Raw genomic sequence first — 20,113 nt, 5'->3', positions numbered from 1 at the left:
AAAGCAAGAAATGTCTTTTGCCTTTTCTTTTTGGTACCCCAGTGCTTAACATAGTGCCTAGCATATAGGAAGTACTTAATAACAATTTATATATATATATAAAGTATTGTCATGTTGTCATGTGGAGGTAGTGCCAGTTCTTCTAACTCCAGTGTAAGTGCGGTTTCTGTCACATTCCTTCTATCAGACAAAATTTTAAGTTTTTTTGCCCATTTTATTTTTCTTATCAAGATTACTGCCAAGTCCTCAAATTCTTAGAGATTTTTAACTAAAGTATCTATTTTTTTCAGATACTTTAAATGTTATTTCTGCATAATTATGACTCAATATCATCAGAATGAGGATGCTTAATAAATATTTTAATCCAAGTATTTGGCAGTGAGGTTGAGCAGAAAACACTGAATTTGGAGGTAGAGAACTTGAGTTCAAATTCAGACTCAAATTACTCTTCCTTTTACCTTGGGCCTGGCACTTAATACAACCTCCATGATCTTAGTTTCATTCTCTGCAAAATGAAAGGGACAGACTAAAAGAAGTCTCAGGTCCTTTCTGGGTCTCAGTGTGATCCTTTGACTGTCACATGGAACAAGGATTATATTTGTACTATTTAGTCCCAGAAGACAGACCTCAGGGAATTTTCAGAGGCACATTTAGTCAGTACAAAGACACATTTGCTTTAACAATGAATACTTTTCAGAAGTGCAATTGAGTTTTGCTCCCTTATTGGGTTTTCTGTCAAGTGGTGTCTGAAGTCTTTGTAAAGTTTTCAATGGTTAGAGAAAGCCTGTCCCAAAAGTTCTTACATTTTCAAAACAAGTCCTTCCTTTTATGCTAAGCTAACATAAGTTATTCTAGTATAGAAGCTACTCTCCTACTTGGTCTACTATTCTGTATTTCTTTAAACACTGCAGCTTAACCAAGTTATTTGATCTTTCAGGCTATATATCTATCCACTAGAGAATATTTGGAGATAAAACAATTCTATATATGTGTAATGAACATAAAGACAGAATTACCTGTTGATTCACCTATGTCCTAAGAATCTGAATTATTATGTTAACATGAACATAAGAATTAAAATAGAAAAATTTCATAGTTAAACATAACTAACATATTAGCTTTTTCCTTCTTTCCTAGGAACTTCACACGATTGGAGATTAAGATGTGGTGCTGTAGATCTGTATTTCACACTCTTTGGCCTCAGCAGACCTTCTTGTTTGCCATTACCAGAGCTTGGATTGGTTCTTAATTTGAAGGAGAAAAAGGCCGTGCTGAATCCTACCATCATTCCTGAGGCAATAGCAGGCAGCCAAGAACCTGTGAGCAATCTAAGCAGTCATGCACAGTTGATTGGATTTCAGAATGCTGTAAGAATACTTTTATTTTAAAAAGTTGAATTAATTATATTAATTATAGTATAAAAATGTATCCCTGGAACTATAACTACTAGTAATGAAATTTTGTTTTACCATGTAAAACCCATAAAAAAAGAAGTTTTAGTAGAAGTGTACTGACCACTATACAATCGGGCAAATATCTTGTTATGTACTAATATACTTTATGTACAAATATCTTGTTATTTACTATTTTCAGGACCTTTCAGATCCTTGTATTTGGTCATGGAACTTATACATAGGGTGGGTAGAAGAGAATTTGAATGAATGAATGTTAGCTTATTACAGGGTATATGATTTTTGAAGAAAAACTTTTTTAAAATTTGGCTTCTCCCATGATATTTGGCACATTCTAGTTTTGCTGTTGTATCTTTATAAATGCTTATTGGCTGAAAGAATGGTTTTTCTGAACGAGCAAATCTCAGAGCTTCAAATATATTTGTATCATGACCAACCAATATTTGGTATTTATATTCAAAATTTTTATTACCTTTACACAGTCATCTGTTTTTAAACTTATTTTAAATTTAGATGAGCACAAGAGCAGAAGGAGAACAAATGCAAAAGCTTGACCCAGTTCCATGAAAATAGTATCAGAAGTGCTAATATGCAAGGTGAACTGATCCTAAGGGAAGTTATAAAGACTTTTTTAAAAATAGTTTTAGTAGGGGAAAGAAATGGATTAAAGGAAGGATAGGGCTGCTGCTCAGAATTTAGGTAACAAGATAGAGATGAAGACAAGACTGCACACTTACCAAATTTGCAGTTGACAGAAAACTAGTAGAGTCAAATCAGTATCACCCTGGATTATGGGATTAGAAAAGATTTGGAAGACTAGAATATTAATCCATATCTGATAAGATGAAATTTAGTAAGGGTAAATGTAAAGTCTTACTCTGAGTTAAAAAAAAATCCATCTCAGATATAAACTGAGACATATAGCAAATAATCTTAAAAAGAAACTGAGGTATAAAGCATCCTGAAAATGTTATTTGATCAATTACTATGATATGACAGCCAGGAACACTAATGCACTCAGGCTACAGAGAAAAAAAAAACAGCTCCAAAACTAGGGAAATGACAGTCCTACTGCACCCTACTATATTCAGTGTACATCTGGAATATTGTGGTCAGTTCTTTGCACTACAATTTAGGGAAAACAATGATGAGCTGGAAAGTGTTCAGAGGCAGGTAGCTCAGATGGTGAAGGTCCTTGAGTTTCCATGCCTAATGAGGAATGGTTGAAGAATTTGGGTGTGTCTCCTTTTAGTGGAGAGATGATCTGTGTGCAGATATTTGAAAGATTGTCACAATGTTTGGCACACATAGTAAGTGCTTAGAAAATTCTATTTAAACCATGAGAAAAGGATTCTTAGTCTTCATCTTCTTGGTCCTTGATTGAATAAGCCATTAAAAGTAGAATTTGCATAAAAAAGTAAATTTGAACTTTATGTATGAGGAATTGTTTTGCCATTTGAGCTTTCTCAAAGTGGAATGGACTATCCTGAAATGAAGAGTGTTTCCTCTCATGGGAGATCTACAAGCAAAGACTGAATAACTATTTCTATACTATGACCTAAAGGGTATTTTTGTTCAGTTGTGCATTGAATAGATGGCCTCTGAGAGTCTTTCCTATTAGGAGATTCTGTGATTTCATTTCCAAATTTTTTGATATTTGTAAAGAATTGCTTGTGGAACATGTAACAAATTCATTATAATATGGGGACATTTTTAAAAATTGTCATACTGTCTTTTATTTTTACTTCACAGTCTTTCCCTTTAACATTCTTCCTATTAAAAAAAAGAAACAAAAGGGGGAAAAGTTAACTGAACTAACACATTTGATAGATCTATAGTTCCTCACTTCTTTACTGAGATCAAGAGTATATATCATCTCTTTTCTAGAGCCCAAGAAGGAACATTGTAATTCATTTTTGTCACATTTTTAGTATTTTTATATATTTTAATTTTCATTTTATGTATTGTTTTCATTCTCTGTCCTGTATCAGTTTATGTATCTTCCCATGTCTCTGAATTCTCCATATTCATTGATTGTTTTGGCCTAGTAACATTGTATTATATACATAACACCTTTTGAGATCACATATTGGTTTCTATTTTTTTGCTACCTCAAAAATGCTGCTTTGTGTGTATGTGGAACCTTTGTTTCTATCTCTGGTCTCCTTTACAGTGGGGGATGATGGTAATTTATTCAGCATTAGGAACACTTTAGTCAAAGGTTAGGAGCATTTTACAGATCTTTTTTACATTAATTTATGGGAACATACAGAAACTTTACAAACATGAATTTCCTGAATGACAATCAAAAATCTTAAACTCTGAAGACTCCATTTTCCCCGATATTTCTCCAAAATAACTTTCCTGACTAGTATTTCTAAAACTGTCTCTAAAATTTTAAAACACAGTAAAACTGATTTCCCAGTTTTTTCTCTGTTGTAAAAGTTCATTTTAAAGTTTACATATCTACATTTTTAGCTAAATTGTTACTTAGGGAATATATATACATATATACATATATATATGTATATAAGAGAGAGAGAGAGAATATACAATTTCAAGAAAAATTATTTTGGATAAGATATTTGATAATGATATCTTATACCTCTATGTTTTTAAAATGAAATGTATGGACTTCATAATAAGCAGTTAACAATATATTGTCCATATTTACTAATTGATCTCTTATTATTCATATTTGCTCCTGTTATTCTTACCAAAACTCTCAGCTACTAAATAGAAAAAATTTTTATGGATTCATGCATTGAAAATTCACAGATATGCAAATCTCTCCCCAAAATTTAAAAATTAAAAAAAAATTTGGAAGATAATGAACATTCATTTAAAGCCCACTGCCTAGTAACTTTTAGATGCTGGGCTACTTTAATTTGCTTGGTTGCTTTAGCCATTATTTTAATTTTAGGTATACTATGGCTGTTTGTCTTCAACAAACAAAATCTAATTTTGACCTTGAATGGTGCCTCAGGAAGAAGATCACCTTGCCAAGGAAGCATCAGCTAATTTATCAGCTCATCAGCAGGGAGTGAAGAGGAAATCTGACACACCACTGGGGTCCCCACTAGAACCTGGTCAAATATTGGAGAAGAATGACGATAACAGTAAAGTGAAACTCAAAATCAGAGTAAGGAACATAGGTTAAAACTAAGCTAAGAAATATTAGGATATTCACCTTCTTGGAAAATATTTTCATACAATTATAGTGTTCTTTTTCTTCCAAGCTATCTGGACAAATCACATTGTTGAAGATCAAGCAAGTGAAACTTAGGCAGTACAGCTAGTTCTTAATTTAAATTATCATGTAGCTGCTTTATTTGTCGAATACTACTGTAGATCTCACTACTTCTCACATTAGAAGGATAGATTAGTTGCTTGTAAATTTTCAATCAGATTTCCTTTTTTCTCCCCACTAATCGACCTAATCCTTTCTCATTCTAATGCTTTCCTGATGTAAGAAGACTATCTTTGTGGTTATTTGGGGGCATGCCCTGTGTTCCCTTTCCTAGAAATTGAAGAGATTTTTTAAGTGATTCATTTTTTTTTCCCCTTCCTTTATTTTGTTGGTATGTTGCAGTTCTCAAATTCTCAAGAGGAGGAGGAAGTTGACATGGATACTGTTCATGATAGCCAAGCTTTTATTTATCATCATTTGAACATGCTGGAAAGGCCATCAACTCCAGGTACAATAAGTTTGCAGCAGAGAGATGTTTTTTTTTTTTAAATTGTTTGGGCATAAAAAGTTTTAAAATGAGCAATAAAAATTATTAGATCTTCTTAGAGTATTCATAGATGTTTTTAAAACAAGATTGTTTTGATCTGAAATTTTTATTTCATTTGAGTAGGGAACTCTTTGAATAGAAATTCTTCTTTACTGCCAAAATAGTATTTTATCTATAACTTTATTTCTCAGATAGCTGCCTGAGCAGTTAAATGACTTGTTTGTGGTTAAGTAGGTTTTATGAAGGGGGTCCTATCTTCATCACTGTCAACAACAACTGCTGGCTAATTGCCATCAAACAGGCAGGGGATTACAAGAGCCATGGGGCATTCTTTCTATCCTAGCCCTCATAACTGTCATCCTAGAAATCATATCTTGGCATATGAGAGTTGCTCTTCCCACCAACTATCATTAAAAAAAAAACAACTTCCCTCTTCATTCAGAACTCATCAGTTCTGAAGATGGAGAATATTTTTCATCATGAATCCTTTTGAAATTGTTTTGGGTAATTATAGTGTGAGAGAATGAGAAGCACTAAGCCCATTCATAGTTTATCATCATATAATATTGTTGCTACTACATGCAATGTTCTCCTCGTTCTGCTCACTTTACTTTGTATCAGTTTGTATAAATCTTCCCAGATTTTTTTATTTATTATATCACAATTGTATTGCATCACAGGCATATATCACAGGTTGTTCATCCATTTCCTAATTTATGGAATCCTCTTAGTTTCCAAACTTTTTCTCCATAAAAAGAGCTGTTGTAAATTTTTTTGTAAAAAATAAAGTCTTTTTTTCCTCCTTTTCTTTATTTTTAGAATTTGGCATAAATAATATGCATTTTTTTTACTTTGTTATTCTCACATATGATTAATGGGTATTGTGTTTCTTGCCTTTTTAACAGGTTGAGGAAAGACTGGAGGGAAAAAGAATTTGGAAATGAAAAGAAAAATTTTTAATAAATTTTAAAAAAAGAAGATAATCTTTGTTTCTTGAGAGTTTTTAACTTTTGTTTATTACAATCTTTTATCATCAAAAGGGGAGTAGAATTTAAGAAGCACCCATTCCTTCCCTCCCCCTTTTCTTTTTTAGCAAAAGTCTTCTGAAAATAAAAAAAAATTAAAAACACTTCTGATGAGCCTTCTCCCTTGTATAAACTCACCAGATAAAATCAATAATGTCTGTTCTGTAAACCTAATATACTGCTTGAACTACAGTATCACAAAATAAAATCAGTGTGTTAATGGTTAACTTAAAAATAAGTCAATCCATGGTTGGGTTTTTGTTTGTTTGGCCTTTTTAGGTCTTTCAAAATTGAGGCCAGCTAGCTCCCGCTCTGCTTTGATGCCTCAACATTCACCAGGCTGTGATGTCACAGCTTCTGCAAAACCTCAGTGGGGTATGGATATGTCTCGCAAAGGAATAGGTAAGATTGACTTTCTTACTCAAAAATATAATAACTTGTGTTTTATTTAGCATTTCAAAAAAGGTTTACAAATTGTTTTCATACATTATCTCATTAGAACAATAAATCTCCTAAATCTGTACCTTTGAACTTTGCAATATTATTAAATGCAAAAAAAAAAATAAAGAATCTTAAAAAACTTGAGTATTTTACCTCTACTAAAGATCAGCTATATATATTTTTCTAACTCCAAGATATCTTGGGTGATGTAATAGTGCTACATGCCAACAAAAAATGATCAGATTTTCTCTTTTATCCCTTTGAGAAATATAAACTAGAATGAATTCTGTTGTTACTCATCATCATTTGAAGGTTGTTTGTTCCTTTAAAAAAGCACACAGTCATTACATAATAATAAGGCCAAAGTCTGCACATATTATAATTAAAAACATTTCTTTTTTATTTTACCATTGATTTTATTTTGTGATACTGTAGCTTAAGCAGTAAACTGGGTATAGGACATAGAAGTTAGTGATCTTACATAAGTGAGCTTATATAATAAGAGAGAATGCTCATCAGAAGTATATCTTAATTTCTTTATATTTAGAGACTGTTTATTATACTCTCCTGTTGATTACAGAGAGGATTATAGTCGAAATACAGAATAAACAGAAACTAATGAACCCTCAAGAAACAAAGATTCTGTTTTTTTAAACTTTATTTAAAGTTTTTGCTTTCAGTTCCCATTTTCTCCCTCCTACTCTCCTCTTCCCTTCCCATTAAGAAGTCAGGACACATAATACTCATCGGCCATATTGCATGGGAAAAAAATTTAAAAAATAAAGTGGGAAAAAAACCATAATTCCATCTGCATCCAGAGTTTATCTATTCTGGAGGTAGATAGCACTTTTTATCATGAATCTTTTAGAACTGTCATGGAGCATTGTATAGATCAGAGTAGCTAAGTCTTTCATAGTTGATTATCATTACAAGATTGCTGTTCCTGTGTACAGTGTTCTCCTATTTCTGCTCGCTTTACTTTGCATCATTTCATTTAAATCTTCCCAGTTTTTTTCTGAAACCTTCTCGCTTGTCATTCTTATAGCGTGAGTGTTCTGTCACAATCATTTACCACAATTTCTTCAGCCATTTCTGGACATCCTCTTAAGTTTTCAATTCTTTGTCACTACAACAAGAGCTGCTATAAAAATTTTTGTACAAATAGGTCCTTTTCCCTTTCTTTTGAGCTCTTTGGGTTATAGATCTAGTAGTAGTATTGCTGGGTAAAAAGGAATGCACAATTTTATTACCCTTTGGCATAGTTCCAGATTGTTCTACAGAATGGCTGGACTAGTTCACAATTCCATCACCAGTGCTTTAGTGTCCCAGTTTTTCCACCTCCCCTACAGCATTTGTTATTTTCCTTTTCTGTCATGTTAGCCAGTCTTATAGGAGTGAGGTGGTGACTCAGAGTTGTTTTACTTTTTATTTCTTATCAGTAATGATTTAGAACATTTTTTCACATTAATACTTTTAGCTTTATTTTCTTCTTCTGAAAATTGCCTGTTCATATCATTTGACCATTTAGATAAACTACTTTCTAATTATGGAGTGAATTGGAATTTTTACCTGTGTCATTCAATAAGGATTTTACTTCCCTCCATAATTATTTTGGAGCCTTTGGTAATAGCATCTTATTTTAAAAGATCACACTAATAATCCCTTACAAATTGAAATCTGAAGCCCTGCTCAGCAATAACCTTTTGAATGAGATGCCTCTTTATTTATTAGTATTGACTCCTAGTTAGCTAGAGAGACTGAAACACAGAAACATGATAGACCAGTTTATTTCAGGAATTAATTTTAGTTTAGAGTCACTAGAGATTTAATCATGGTTTTTCAAATCCTTTTAAAAAGTGTAAGACTGGGGCGGATAGGTGGTGCAGTGGATAGGGCACCGGCCCTGCAGTCAGGAGTACCTGGGTTCAAATCTGGACTCAGACACTTAATAATTACCTAGCTGTGTGGCCTTGAGCAAGCCATTTCACCCCATTGCCTTGCAAAAAATCTAAAAAACAAAACCAAAACTTCTGGCATGTTGGTGTAGTCATCTCCATTTTGGAGATTGCCACGAATGTGCTTTTCCCTCCTAGGAATATTAGAATATGATCTTATTTTCTCCTATGAATCACTACAATGAGTAAAATACTTTCACTTTAACCAATATTGGAACCTATCTTAATGAGGAAAAGGATTTCTCAGTAACCAGTGCTATTTATTGATACTCTATTTTATGAATATTTAGTTCTCCAAGTGGTATTAGTGGAATGCTCCCACATTGATCCCCAAATACTAGGGAGGATATACTGTCTCTTCCACATGTTGTGACACACAGGCATCTATAGATCATTATTTTAAGATGCTTTTATATTATATGTTAACCATATTTTGTTGACTATATCTTAATGCTTATGTTCAACATTTGTTAGATATAAGGTGTTAAACTTGTAGCTGCCTGATCACAGTGCTGAAAATAACTTAATCATTCCATTCTTGATTGTAGCAACTCTAAGAATAAGAAAAGAACCTCTTAACTCTTGTTACATGGTTGTGTTGATAAGTTTTCTGGAGTCAATTTATCCCTTGTGAGCAGCCTCTCACTTTTAGTTAATGTCATTTCCCTCATTAATCGTGAATTCCATTTGCACCTTTGTCTTGTAGGAAAAGAACAGTCTTCTCTGGAGATGGGTGTGCTGTCATTACCAGCCACACCACTCTCAGCGTTCACTAAGGAGCCAAGCTCATCCAAACACAGTGACCACCATCATCACCATCACCATGAACATAAGAAAAAGAAGAAAAAGCATAAACATAAGCATAAACACAAGCATAAACATGATAGTAAAGAAAAAGAAAAGGAACCTTTCACTTTTTCAAATAGTCCAGCTAGTGGCCGGTCAGTTCGTTCACCATCTCTGTCTGATTGAAGGCTGAGACAAAGAAGACTTGTTTAGAGCAGGTAGAGGATTGTCCTCTGAAGAAGTCCCAAAATAAGTAGTGCCTCACCTTAAAATTCAGAATCAAATTTTCAACATTCATTTGATTTGCATTATTGTTGTTATGAAATTGAAGTGTTATTAGGAAAAGGTTTTTTCTAGTTCCAAGTAAACAATTTCATTCCTGTTCTCCCTTTTAAAAAATTTGGAAAACTTCTCTCCCTTCATGTTCCTCTATGTGCATAGGCTGTCCCCCATATATTTTGCTTTTCTTATGTACTGTCAGAGTCAATTATGTTTTGTAGTTGTTGATGGATGTTGTGAAGCAAAAGTTATGTTTTAAACAGAAGCCATTGCCAGATCTGTGGTGAAACCACTGTTTCCAGTACAGTATTGTATAACAACATTTGGACTTACTGAGAAGACAAAGGCTTTCCCTATAGCTGTTTTTTCCATTGCAGTGTCTTTATGTTAACATCTGACATTGAGCATCAGAATTTATGGGAGAGAATAAACAATTTCTTTCTCCCTTAAAAATCAGATTTCTTGGGATACAGATTTTTTATAATGAATGCTTGCATTTTAAAATTCACACTTATAGAATTATGTTGTTATAATTTTAAGAGAAATGACTTAACACATGATGAGCCTCTAAATCAAGATTTTATAATTACAATAAAGTTTGCCTTTTTTGTTGGTGAGGTAGCTTTTTCTTCATTAAATATAATTATATGTGTACATATAAATGTATATGTATAAATATTCTTTGCTAAATATAAATATCAGCAGTCTTGAAATAGACAAGTACTCAACACATCCTTTTGTTGACAATTTCAAATTGTCTGGTTTTTTTTCTATATTGCAGAATTATCCCTGAATTAACAGTGGTTTGGAACTTTTATAAGATCAATTCACTTATTAAACAGTGTCATCCACAATTAGGCACTTATGTGAGCACACATCATAGATACTCTCTGTTGTATCCATTTTTTAAGTACATATAAAGCATTTTGATGATATAATTTAATCTTTATATTGTTATGTTATGGATTTGTCTTTATTTTCATTAACTACTACTCTGCTGTCCTTTTTTTTATACTTCTTTACCTTTTCAAAGAGCAGTGTTTTTATTTTTAACATTTTTCTCCCTCTTGATAGAGAAGAAAAAAAAATTTAAAAATGCTTCTTCACAGTAAAGATTTTCAAAGGGGACCCAAAATGTGCTTTTTACCATAGAACTTTTAGTTCTATTTAGTTGTGTTTGAAAAATGTTAATAAATGCTTTTTAATGAACTTTGTGCAGTGAACTTCTTTTTATAAAACAATAATGAAGCTACTAAAAATAGCAAAATAATAGCTCACTGGAATGCTGGGATTAAAGAATAGACTTGTTCTAGTATAGAGAATCTTAAAGATAGTTTTAATCAACTACCCGAAGCTTAAATCCATTTCCAAAATCCTCAACATAGAAATCAAAACCTGCTTTGAAAATTGCCAGTATCAGGGAATGTACTGCCTTCCAGGGCAATCTATTGCATTTTTGGACAATCTCCATTTGGAATTTACTTTAATGAATGCTAACCTGTGCTTTGAAACTACCATCCATTTGAATTTAGTCCTCATTTCTGGGGTGAAGCAAAGCAATTCTAATTTCTAGTCAGTCAAATATTTGAATACCAGAAATTAACTGCTACTGAATTTATCTTATTGGAAAAATACATTGAACTAATCATAAATGAACTCTTCACCTCATACACCATGCCACTGCTCCACTGTAACCCCCCAGCATAAGCTGGAATTCCAAATCAACTTTATCAAATATAACAAAACAATAACAATATTATATAAATTAGAAAAGTAGGAGAAATACATAAGCCTATCAACTGATTTGAGATAAATCTGGTCTTGAAAATTAAGAAGCAGTAAAGGAAAGAAAGAAAAATACCAGTATTTTATGAACAGTGATAAAAAATATTAAATAAAAACAGGGAAAAAACCACATTTAAAAATAAATACTATTAGCAGATTAGATTTAAACCAGAAATTAAGAGATGTTTCAAGATTAGTAAATGACATGCTATTAAAAGCAAAAGTAAATTATAAATAGATGTGGAAAAATTTAGTAAAATGTCAAAATTAAAACAGTTGAGAGCATAGAAATGAACCATTTCTTGATATTTTTTGACCAGAAGCCAATATTAGGTGCAAGGGAAAAGCAATAGAACTATTTTCAATGAGTTTAAGCAAAGCAAAAATGTCTATTGTCACCACTATTATTGATATAGTTCCAGAAATGCTAGCTGTAACAAAATAAGCAAAAGAAATTGAGGGAACAAAACACAAGCAAAGAAGAAATAAAAGTATAGCTTCTTGATGATATGATGGTTTATTTAGGGGACCCTAAAGATTCAATTAAAATTAATTTTTAAAAATCATTAAAATAGAATATAAAATAAAGCAACAAATTGTTAAATTTTCTATATTACTAGGAAAATCTAGCAGGAAGAAAAATAAATTCTTACTTAGAAAATCACAAGACTGGGTGTGTAGACAAATCACATATATATCAAGACACAAGAATTCAGTAAGTATTACTATAAAACACTTTTACAGAAATAAAATAGGACTTGAATAATTGAAGAGACATGAATTGGTTTGGTCATGCCAATATAGTAAGATTAACCAAAATACCAAAATTAATTTGTACATTAAATGCAATCTAGCTTCCAAACTATACTTTATAGAACTCAAAAAAAAAAAATAACATCATCTGGAGGAACAAAAGGCCAAAACTCTCCAGAGAAATATTTTTAAAAATCAAGGAGGAAGGGATCCTAGGAGCACCACACATCAACAACCATCAAAAACAGTTTGATACTGGTTAAAAAAATAGAAAATTGATCAAGGAAACATTAGCAACACAAGAGTTAGGAGCAATAAAACAGAATAGTTAAATTAAGGGATTCCAAATACTGTAAGAACTTTTGTCCAACAAAAACTGCTTAGGAGAGCCAGAAAGCAATCTGGCAGGTTTAGACTAAACCTCATCTAGGTTTAGACTAACATTGTACGCCTTGTATTTATTTATTTGTTTGTTTGCTTATTTATTTCTTGTGATAAACTCTAAAGGGATCCATCTGATTATAGAAACCGAGGATATGTATTAATTGATGCAGAGTACAGTGAACAGAACCAGGATAAAAATTCATAAATAATATTAGGGTATAGGGAAAAATTGGAAGCCTTAATGACTATAATCAATGACATGATTAATCACAGCTCTAACAAACTGATTAATGGAATATGTTTCCCATCTCTTGGCAGAAAGGTGATGAACTGAAAGTGCAGAATGAGATACATTTCCACACATGGCTATATATTAGTCTAAACAGGCTGGGTTTAGTCAAAACCTGCCAGATTAGAGTCGATCTCCTTGTCTGTCTTCTTCCTGCCTACATGCCAGAGACAGTCATTGCAGTGAAAGCCATCACTGCATCCCACGCTGGTCTCCTTGCCTGCTTGCTGCGAACCTCTTCCTTGGAGAAGGATATCTCATCTCCTCATTAACCACTTGTAGACCAAGATGCTCTGTTATGCTCTCTCTGCTAGTCTAGGCTATCTATGATCCCTTTGCTTGGACTGGCTCATGCCTTGGGATGATGCCATCCTGAGGTCAAACCTCCAAAGAGATTGCTAATCCCCTTAAATTTATTCTAAAAGCTACCTGTCATTCCTTCTACTGTGTTCTCTGAACTAATGTATTAGGCTTTTGGTTGATCTCCAAACCTCAGGTCTTCCCTCAATTCAGTCCATTCTCTGCTTAACTATCAAATTAATTTTCCTAAGATACAGAGCAGATCATGTCACTCCCATCAATAAAAGCCAATGGCTCATCACCTCCATGACAATATATAAAATCCTCTATTTAGCATTCAAAGTCCATCATAGTCTGACCCCCACATTTCCTTTGCAGTCTTCTTATACCTTACTCAGTCACACATATTCTGCATTCCAGTGACATGGGCTACCTTGGTGTTCTTTTGTGCAACACGATCATTTCCCCTGAATATCCCCTCCATGGCTGTTAATTCTCTCCTTCCATATCTCTAACTCCTGTTCTCTCTGATCTCCTTCAATTGCCAATGAAAATCCTACTTTATATAACTCTTTGCTTATCCCACTAATTACTAGTACCTTCCATTTCTTTTCTTTTATTCCTGAATTTAAAAAAAATTTTTTTTGAATGATCAGTTTATCTTCAATCCCCCCCCACACACACAGAAGGCTGTCTGATATATTTACATTGTTTCCATGCCATACATTGATCTAAATTGAATGTGTTATAAGAGTAAACATAAACGCCCTCCCCCCATCAAGATGAGGAACCTCAAGAATAGAAAAAAAAAACAAAAATGTGCTTCAGTCTGTGTTCAGATTCCAATGGCTCTGTCTCTTGGGTGGAGTTGCTTTCTTTATCATAAGTCCACCAGAGAAGTTGCTTCAATAATTTTCCCACAGTTGCTATTCCTAGCTGTACCTCTACTCTATTTCTCCCCACTCTCATTTATTCTATTCTCTCCTTTCATCCTGGCCCTGTCTAAAAAGTGTGTTGTATCTGAGTACCCTCTCCCTCGATCTTCCCTCTCTTCTATCACCTATTCCCCCCTTCCCTCCACCCCATTCCCCCTTATCCCATCCCTTTTTATCTTTCTCTAGGGTTAGATAGATTTCCTCACCCTATTAAGTGTGTATATTATTTCCTCTATGAGCCATTTCTGATGAGAATGAAGGTTCACTCATTCCCCCTTGCCTTCCCCCTTTCCACTCCATTGAAAAAAAAAGCTTTTTCTTGACTCTCGTGAAATTTCTTAGCTTCTTCACCTCCTTTCCCTTCCTCTCAGTACTTTCCTTTATCACCCATTGACTCCAACTTTTTACTATATTATACCATTATATTCCACTCCTTCCTATGCCCTGTCTATATATGTTCCTTCTAACAGCTCTTATAAATGAGAAAGCTCATATGAGTTATCAATATCTTCTTCCCATGCAGAAATACAAACAGTTCAATATAATTAAGATCCTCACAGTCCTTCTCTTCTACTTGCTCCATGGTTCACTAGAGTCCTGTACTTGGAGATCAAACTTTCTGTTCAGCTCTGGTTTGAAAGTTTGAAAGTCCCCTGTTTCATTGAAAGTCCATTTTTTTCCCCTGAAAGAGGATGTTCAGTTTTGCTGGATAGTTGATTCTTGGTTGTAAACCAAGATCTTTTGCCTTCCAGAATATCATATTCCAATCCCTATGAGCCCTTAATGTAGATGCTGCCAGATCCTGTGTAATCCTGACTACAGAGCCTCAGTAGTTGAATTGTTTGTTTCTGGCAGCTTTGAGAATTTTCTCTTTGATTTGGGAGTTTTGGAATTTGGCTATAATATTGCTAGAAGTTTTTCTTTTGGGATCTCTTTCAGGAGGTAACCAGTGAATTCTCTCGATTTCTAATTTTTACCCTCTGCTTCTAGGATCTCAGAGCAATTTTGCTGTATTATTTCTTGCAAAATAAAATCTAGGCTCTTTTCATGATTGTGGCTTTCAGATTAACCCAATAATTTTAAAATTATTTCTTCTGGATCTGTTTTCGAGGTCAGTTGCTTTTCCAATGAGATATTTCACATTTTCTTCTAATTTTTGGCTTTTTTTGGAAGTTTTATTTCTTCCTGATTTCTTGCAAAGTCATCAGCTTCCTTTAGTTCCATTCTGCATTTGAAGGAGTTATTTTCTTCAGAGAGCTTTTTTTATCCCCTTTTCCAGCTGGCCAATTCTGTTTTTTAAGGCATCCTTCTCCTCATTTGCCTTTTGTTTTGCTTTTTCCATTAGGCCTAAACTGGTTTTTAACATACTGTTTTCTTCAGTATTTTTTGTATTTCTTTCACCAAGCTGTTGATTTGGTTTTCATGATTTTTCTGCATTGCTCCCATTTCTCCTCCCAATTTTTCCTCCATCTCCCTTAATTGCTTTTTTTAAAGTCTTTTTTGAGCTCATCCATAGTCTGAGCCCATTTTCTATTTCTCTTGGAGGTTTTGGATATGGAAGCTTCGATTTTGTCATCATCTGAGTATGTGTTTTGATCTCCATGGGAACTAAAGTAATTCTCTATGGTCAGATTCTTCTTTTTCTGTTGTTTACTCATTTCCTCAGCACAAGACAATACTTTCAAGGCTTTGGGGTTTTTTGGGGGGACACCCCACTGGGACCTTTATTCCTCCAAGGTCTTATGCTCTCTTGCCTGTGTTTTGATATGTAGATAGCCCTCCCCCCGTATTGCCCTCTGCCCTGGAGCTATAAGGAGGATCCTGCTATCTTAGTATGGAAGACCAAACTGCAACCTGGATCTGAGTGTAGGCTAGCAACAGAGTCTGGCCCCAAAGGGAGAGCAGAGAAACCTCTTCAGTCTTCCCTGACCACTTACTGTTTCTGGGGGTGCAGGATGATTTCTCCAGATTCTCGCTGCAGATTCTGCGGCCTGTGCTCCTCACTGCACATTCATTCTGGTGGAGCAGAGTTCTCTCACCATCCCTTCAAGCTGTTACCAGTGATCTCTGGGCTGTGCTGGGCTGGGTTGCTCTGTGACCATGGCTTTTTTCCAACCCCAGGTCCTGGTGAAGCACACCTTTCCTGTGGAACTTCTAAGCTATCTTGGTCTGGGAAAATGTATCACTCAGTCTTTCTGTGGGTTCTGCCCCTCTAAATTTTGGCTAGAGTCATTATTTGTTGGCTTTTGGAGTTTTGGGGAAAAGGAGTTCCTGGGAAATGCTGCCTTGCCCCCCCTTCCATTTCTTGATAACTTTTCCTTTATCCTATATATCTTTTTTGTTCATAATTGTTTGCATGTTGTCTCCATTAGATTGCCAGGTCTTGGAGGACAGGGAGCTGCCTTTTGCCTTTCTTTGTATCCTCATCAATTGGGTTGGCAGCTATATAGGTGTGTTTATTAAATGTTTATTGACTAACTGATTTTAAAATATTTAAATGCTATGCCCTTAGTGGATATATGTTTAGTATCGATATTAACTCATTTTCTCTGATCTTTCAGCATCACTCAACAATGGAAAAAAAGAAGGAAAAGGAAGAGGGGTGAAATAAGAGAGAGGAAGATTCAGGGAGAGAATAAGCATAAGTCATGCAAACTAAAACCATGGAGAGTGGATCATAAAGAATGCTGGAAAGGGGAGAAAAAAGTAATAATAACCTCTGATTGGACTCTATATTATCACATAATAGGTGCTTATAAATGTTGATTAATGGAGCATTTATTTCTTAAGCAAATCTAGTTTTGCTGTTTCCATGTCTGACATCATACTTGCTCCTTTTTCCCCTCTAATTCCCCTCTAATTCTAAGAGATCAGGACAATTTCCTTTTGTTATTTCTTGAAATATTTGTAGGCTCTTTTTTTTAATCATGATTTTCAGGTAACTCAATGATTCTTAGGTGATCTCTCTTTGATCTATTCTCTAGTTAACTTATTTTTGACCTGAGATACCTTATTTTTTTCCTTTTTTTCAATTTTTTGACTTTGGGGGCAACTAGGTGGTACAGCAGATAGAGTGTCTGGCCTAGTAAATTCAAATCCATTTTTAGACACATCTACTATGTGTATCATCTTGGGCAAGTCACTTGATCTCTATTAGTCTCAGTTTCCAGATCTGTAAAATGGGGAAAATAATAGCTCCTACCTCAAAGGGTTGTGGTGAGGATCAAATGAAATAATTGTTAAACACTTAGTATAGTGCCTGGCTCATATTAAGCACTTTATAAATATTAGCTATCATTGTTTTTAGTATTTATTCCTGTCTCATGGACTCACTACTTTCTTTTTTTTTCTTTTTTTGGTTTTTACAAGGCAATAGGGTTAAGTGACTTGCCCAAGGTTACACAGCTAGTATGTATCATGTGTCTGAGGTCAGTGTCAGTGCTCTATCCACTGCACCACCTAGCTGCCCCCAGATTCATTACTTTTTAATTAGTTCATGCTATTTCTCAGGGAGTTTATTGCTTGAATAAAGTTACAGACCTTTGGTAATTAATTAGCTGTTAATTCTTTTTCCAAGTCTTTCCTCCATAGCTCTCATTTCTAACTTTTTCCCTCTTGTTCTCTTATTAAATTTATAAAAATAATTTTGAATTCTTACTTTTTATGGCTTGCTTCACTTCTTCCAGGAATTCTAGTTGATTTTGTCACAACTGAATTTTTTTTGAGGCTTTGCTTGTAGATTGATAAGATAAGGAATAATTCTCTTTTTTCTGGATTTGTGCTTAGGATGTTCCTTTTGCCATATAGCTTTTCACAGGATTCTATTTTTGTTTGTTTGTTTATACATTCTCCAGTTTTGCTTTCTGAATTTTAACTTTTAATTTGGGCAAGGCTCTGTACCTATCTAGAAGGAAGAACATGAACCTCACTTGGGCCTATTTTGTATTAGATATAGTCAAATGCTATGTTCTTCAGTGAGTTTAGCAATTCAGTGATAAAGGGCTATGTGGCAACTAGTGTAGAAGACCAACTTGGAGTCAGGACCTGAGTTCAAATTTGACCTCAAACAGTTGGCTCTTACTAGCTGTGTGACCATGGGTGAGTCACTTAATCCCAATTGCTTTGTATCCAGTCATCCTGATCCATATCTGGCCACTGAACCCAGATGGCTCTGAAGGAGGAAGTGAGGCTGGTGACTTAGCACAAACCCCCCAGTCCCCCAAATCCAGTTCATGTGCCTGTCATTCCATCACCTCCCTGATGTCATGGTCTTTTTTTGAGAATAAAGGACAAACATCATCATTATCTTCTTCCTTCTTCCTCTTCCTCCTCCTCCTCCTCCTCTTCTTCTTTCTTCTTCTTCAGTGATTTAAGGTCATTCAGGTTGGGAAACTGTAAGTTTGTACTGGACCCAAAGTGATCTGATTCAAGGCAAAAGAAGGTCATGACCTCTTGATCTGCTGTTAGACCCCCAACTACTATCAGCTTGCTAGGGGGGCTCTGAAGATTCGGAGAGACAGAACTGTTGGCTTCTTGTTCTGACTTCCCTATGATATTCAACTACAGGTTATCAGACTGGATGGTGGCATTCTCCCTTTGAGTCAAGTTGCCTCTTGTTTTTGTTCCTGTTCTTCATCCAGCACACAACCTCGAGTGAATGATGATTCCTTGCTCTGGTTCCTTACTCCTATGAACTGGTCCCCCTGAGTTTGCTGTGGTTTTGAATTCCCATCCTTGGTTAAGAATGATAGGGCTGAGTCAGCTAGGTGGTGCAGTGGATAGAGCATGGGCCCTGGAGTCAGGAGGACCAGAGTTCAAATGTGACCTCAGATACTTATTACCTAGCTGCGTGACCTTGGGCAAGTCACTTACCCCAATGCCTTAAATAAAATAAAATTAAAAAAAAAGAATGATAGAGCTTCCAGTTGGCACTTGTCCTACTTCTACAGCATTAGGACCATTTGAGAAGATAGTTGGTGTAGTGAATAGAACATGTGGAGACAAGAAAATCTGATTTCAAATTTGACTTCAGATACTTATTAGCTGTGTGACCCTGGGCAAGTCATTTTTAACTCTATGTGCCTCAGTTACTTCAGTTGGAGAAGGAAATGGCAAATACTACCAGTACCCTAATCCCCCCAAAACAGAAAAACAAAAACTCAAATGGAATCAGAGAGTCAGACATGCCTGAAATGCCTGAATAACATCTGTGTTGGATCTGGTACCTCTCCTTCTTGTGCAAAGCTTTAGGTCCCACTTCATTTGGGAGATTCTGCATGGTATCCTTTCAGTTTGTGCTTGTCCTCAGTGTCCATCAGATGTTGTCTCCCTCCCAAGTCCAACATAGTCTGAAAAAATTACTTTCTCTGATTCTTCCTTCATTTCCCAGATTAGGAGTTGGTCTGGTGCTTTTCCTATGTCTTTGTGGAGTAGGTGAAGGAGAGCTGAGTATTACTTTTTTCTTAATCCTCCATCCTACCTGATCTCAAGGTCATTTTTTAAAAAATAGCCAGTGAGAGGAGGAGTAGAAAGAATGGGGAATTTGGAGTCAAAACACCTATGATTGAATCCCATGTTGGCTAATTGTGGCCCTCAGCTTACATTCTAAAGGGGGAAAATCGACCACTTGAGCAAGTCGAGCTCTCTGGGACTCAGATTGTTATCTTCAAAATCAGAGAATTAGAGTAAACTCTTTAATTTCTTCTAGCTCTTAATCTACAAGTCTCAGTGGACCCACTATTGCAAGAATGGAAGAACATAAATATGAATATTCTTGAAATAAACAGGAATACAAAGTTGAGTTGTAGATAAAAGATGTTTCATAGGTTGTCCCTGCAGAGGTAAGGAAAGGAGACTGTGGAATTAGTTTTACTGTAGGTGCAAATGCTGCAAGAAGCAACATTTCCTATTTATCTCATCCTGAGAACAAAAAAGACCAAGAGAAGATAGTTGCAGTAGAGGTAGACATTTGTGGCAGAGAATCATAGAGACATTTCTTCCTGAAGAATATTTGAAGACTCTGGGTATCTGGA

The 20,113-nt window shown here is 34.8% G+C and overlaps 1 protein-coding gene across 4 annotated transcripts in view; it reads left to right on the top strand.

Moving 5' to 3' along the window:
- TAF2 (TATA-box binding protein associated factor 2) overlaps positions 1–10,844 on the top strand; it is a 90,545-nt gene extending 79,701 nt beyond the window's left edge. Inside the window, exons 23-27 of one of the 4 annotated variants that reach the window (XM_074201466.1) lie at positions 1,138–1,367; positions 4,399–4,554; positions 5,005–5,110; positions 6,454–6,576; positions 9,277–10,844. In XM_074201466.1, the coding sequence (XP_074057567.1) occupies positions 1,138–1,367; positions 4,399–4,554; positions 5,005–5,110; positions 6,454–6,576; positions 9,277–9,542 (881 nt within the window). In that variant the 3' untranslated portion in view covers positions 9,543–10,844. The remainder of the gene's footprint in view (positions 1–1,137; positions 1,368–4,398; positions 4,555–5,004; positions 5,111–6,453; positions 6,577–9,276) is intronic. The other 3 variants (XM_074201465.1, XM_074201467.1, XM_074201468.1) reach the window with 3 other exon arrangements.
- The last annotated feature ends 9,269 nt before the right edge of the window (positions 10,845–20,113 follow it).

This window comes from Macrotis lagotis, chromosome X, assembly GCF_037893015.1.
Source record: "Macrotis lagotis isolate mMagLag1 chromosome X, bilby.v1.9.chrom.fasta, whole genome shotgun sequence".
NCBI classification, from domain to species: domain Eukaryota; kingdom Metazoa; phylum Chordata; class Mammalia; order Peramelemorphia; family Peramelidae; genus Macrotis; species Macrotis lagotis.
Note: the sequence above shows the minus strand (reverse complement) of the source record. Positions and strands in the feature narration are given on the sequence as shown.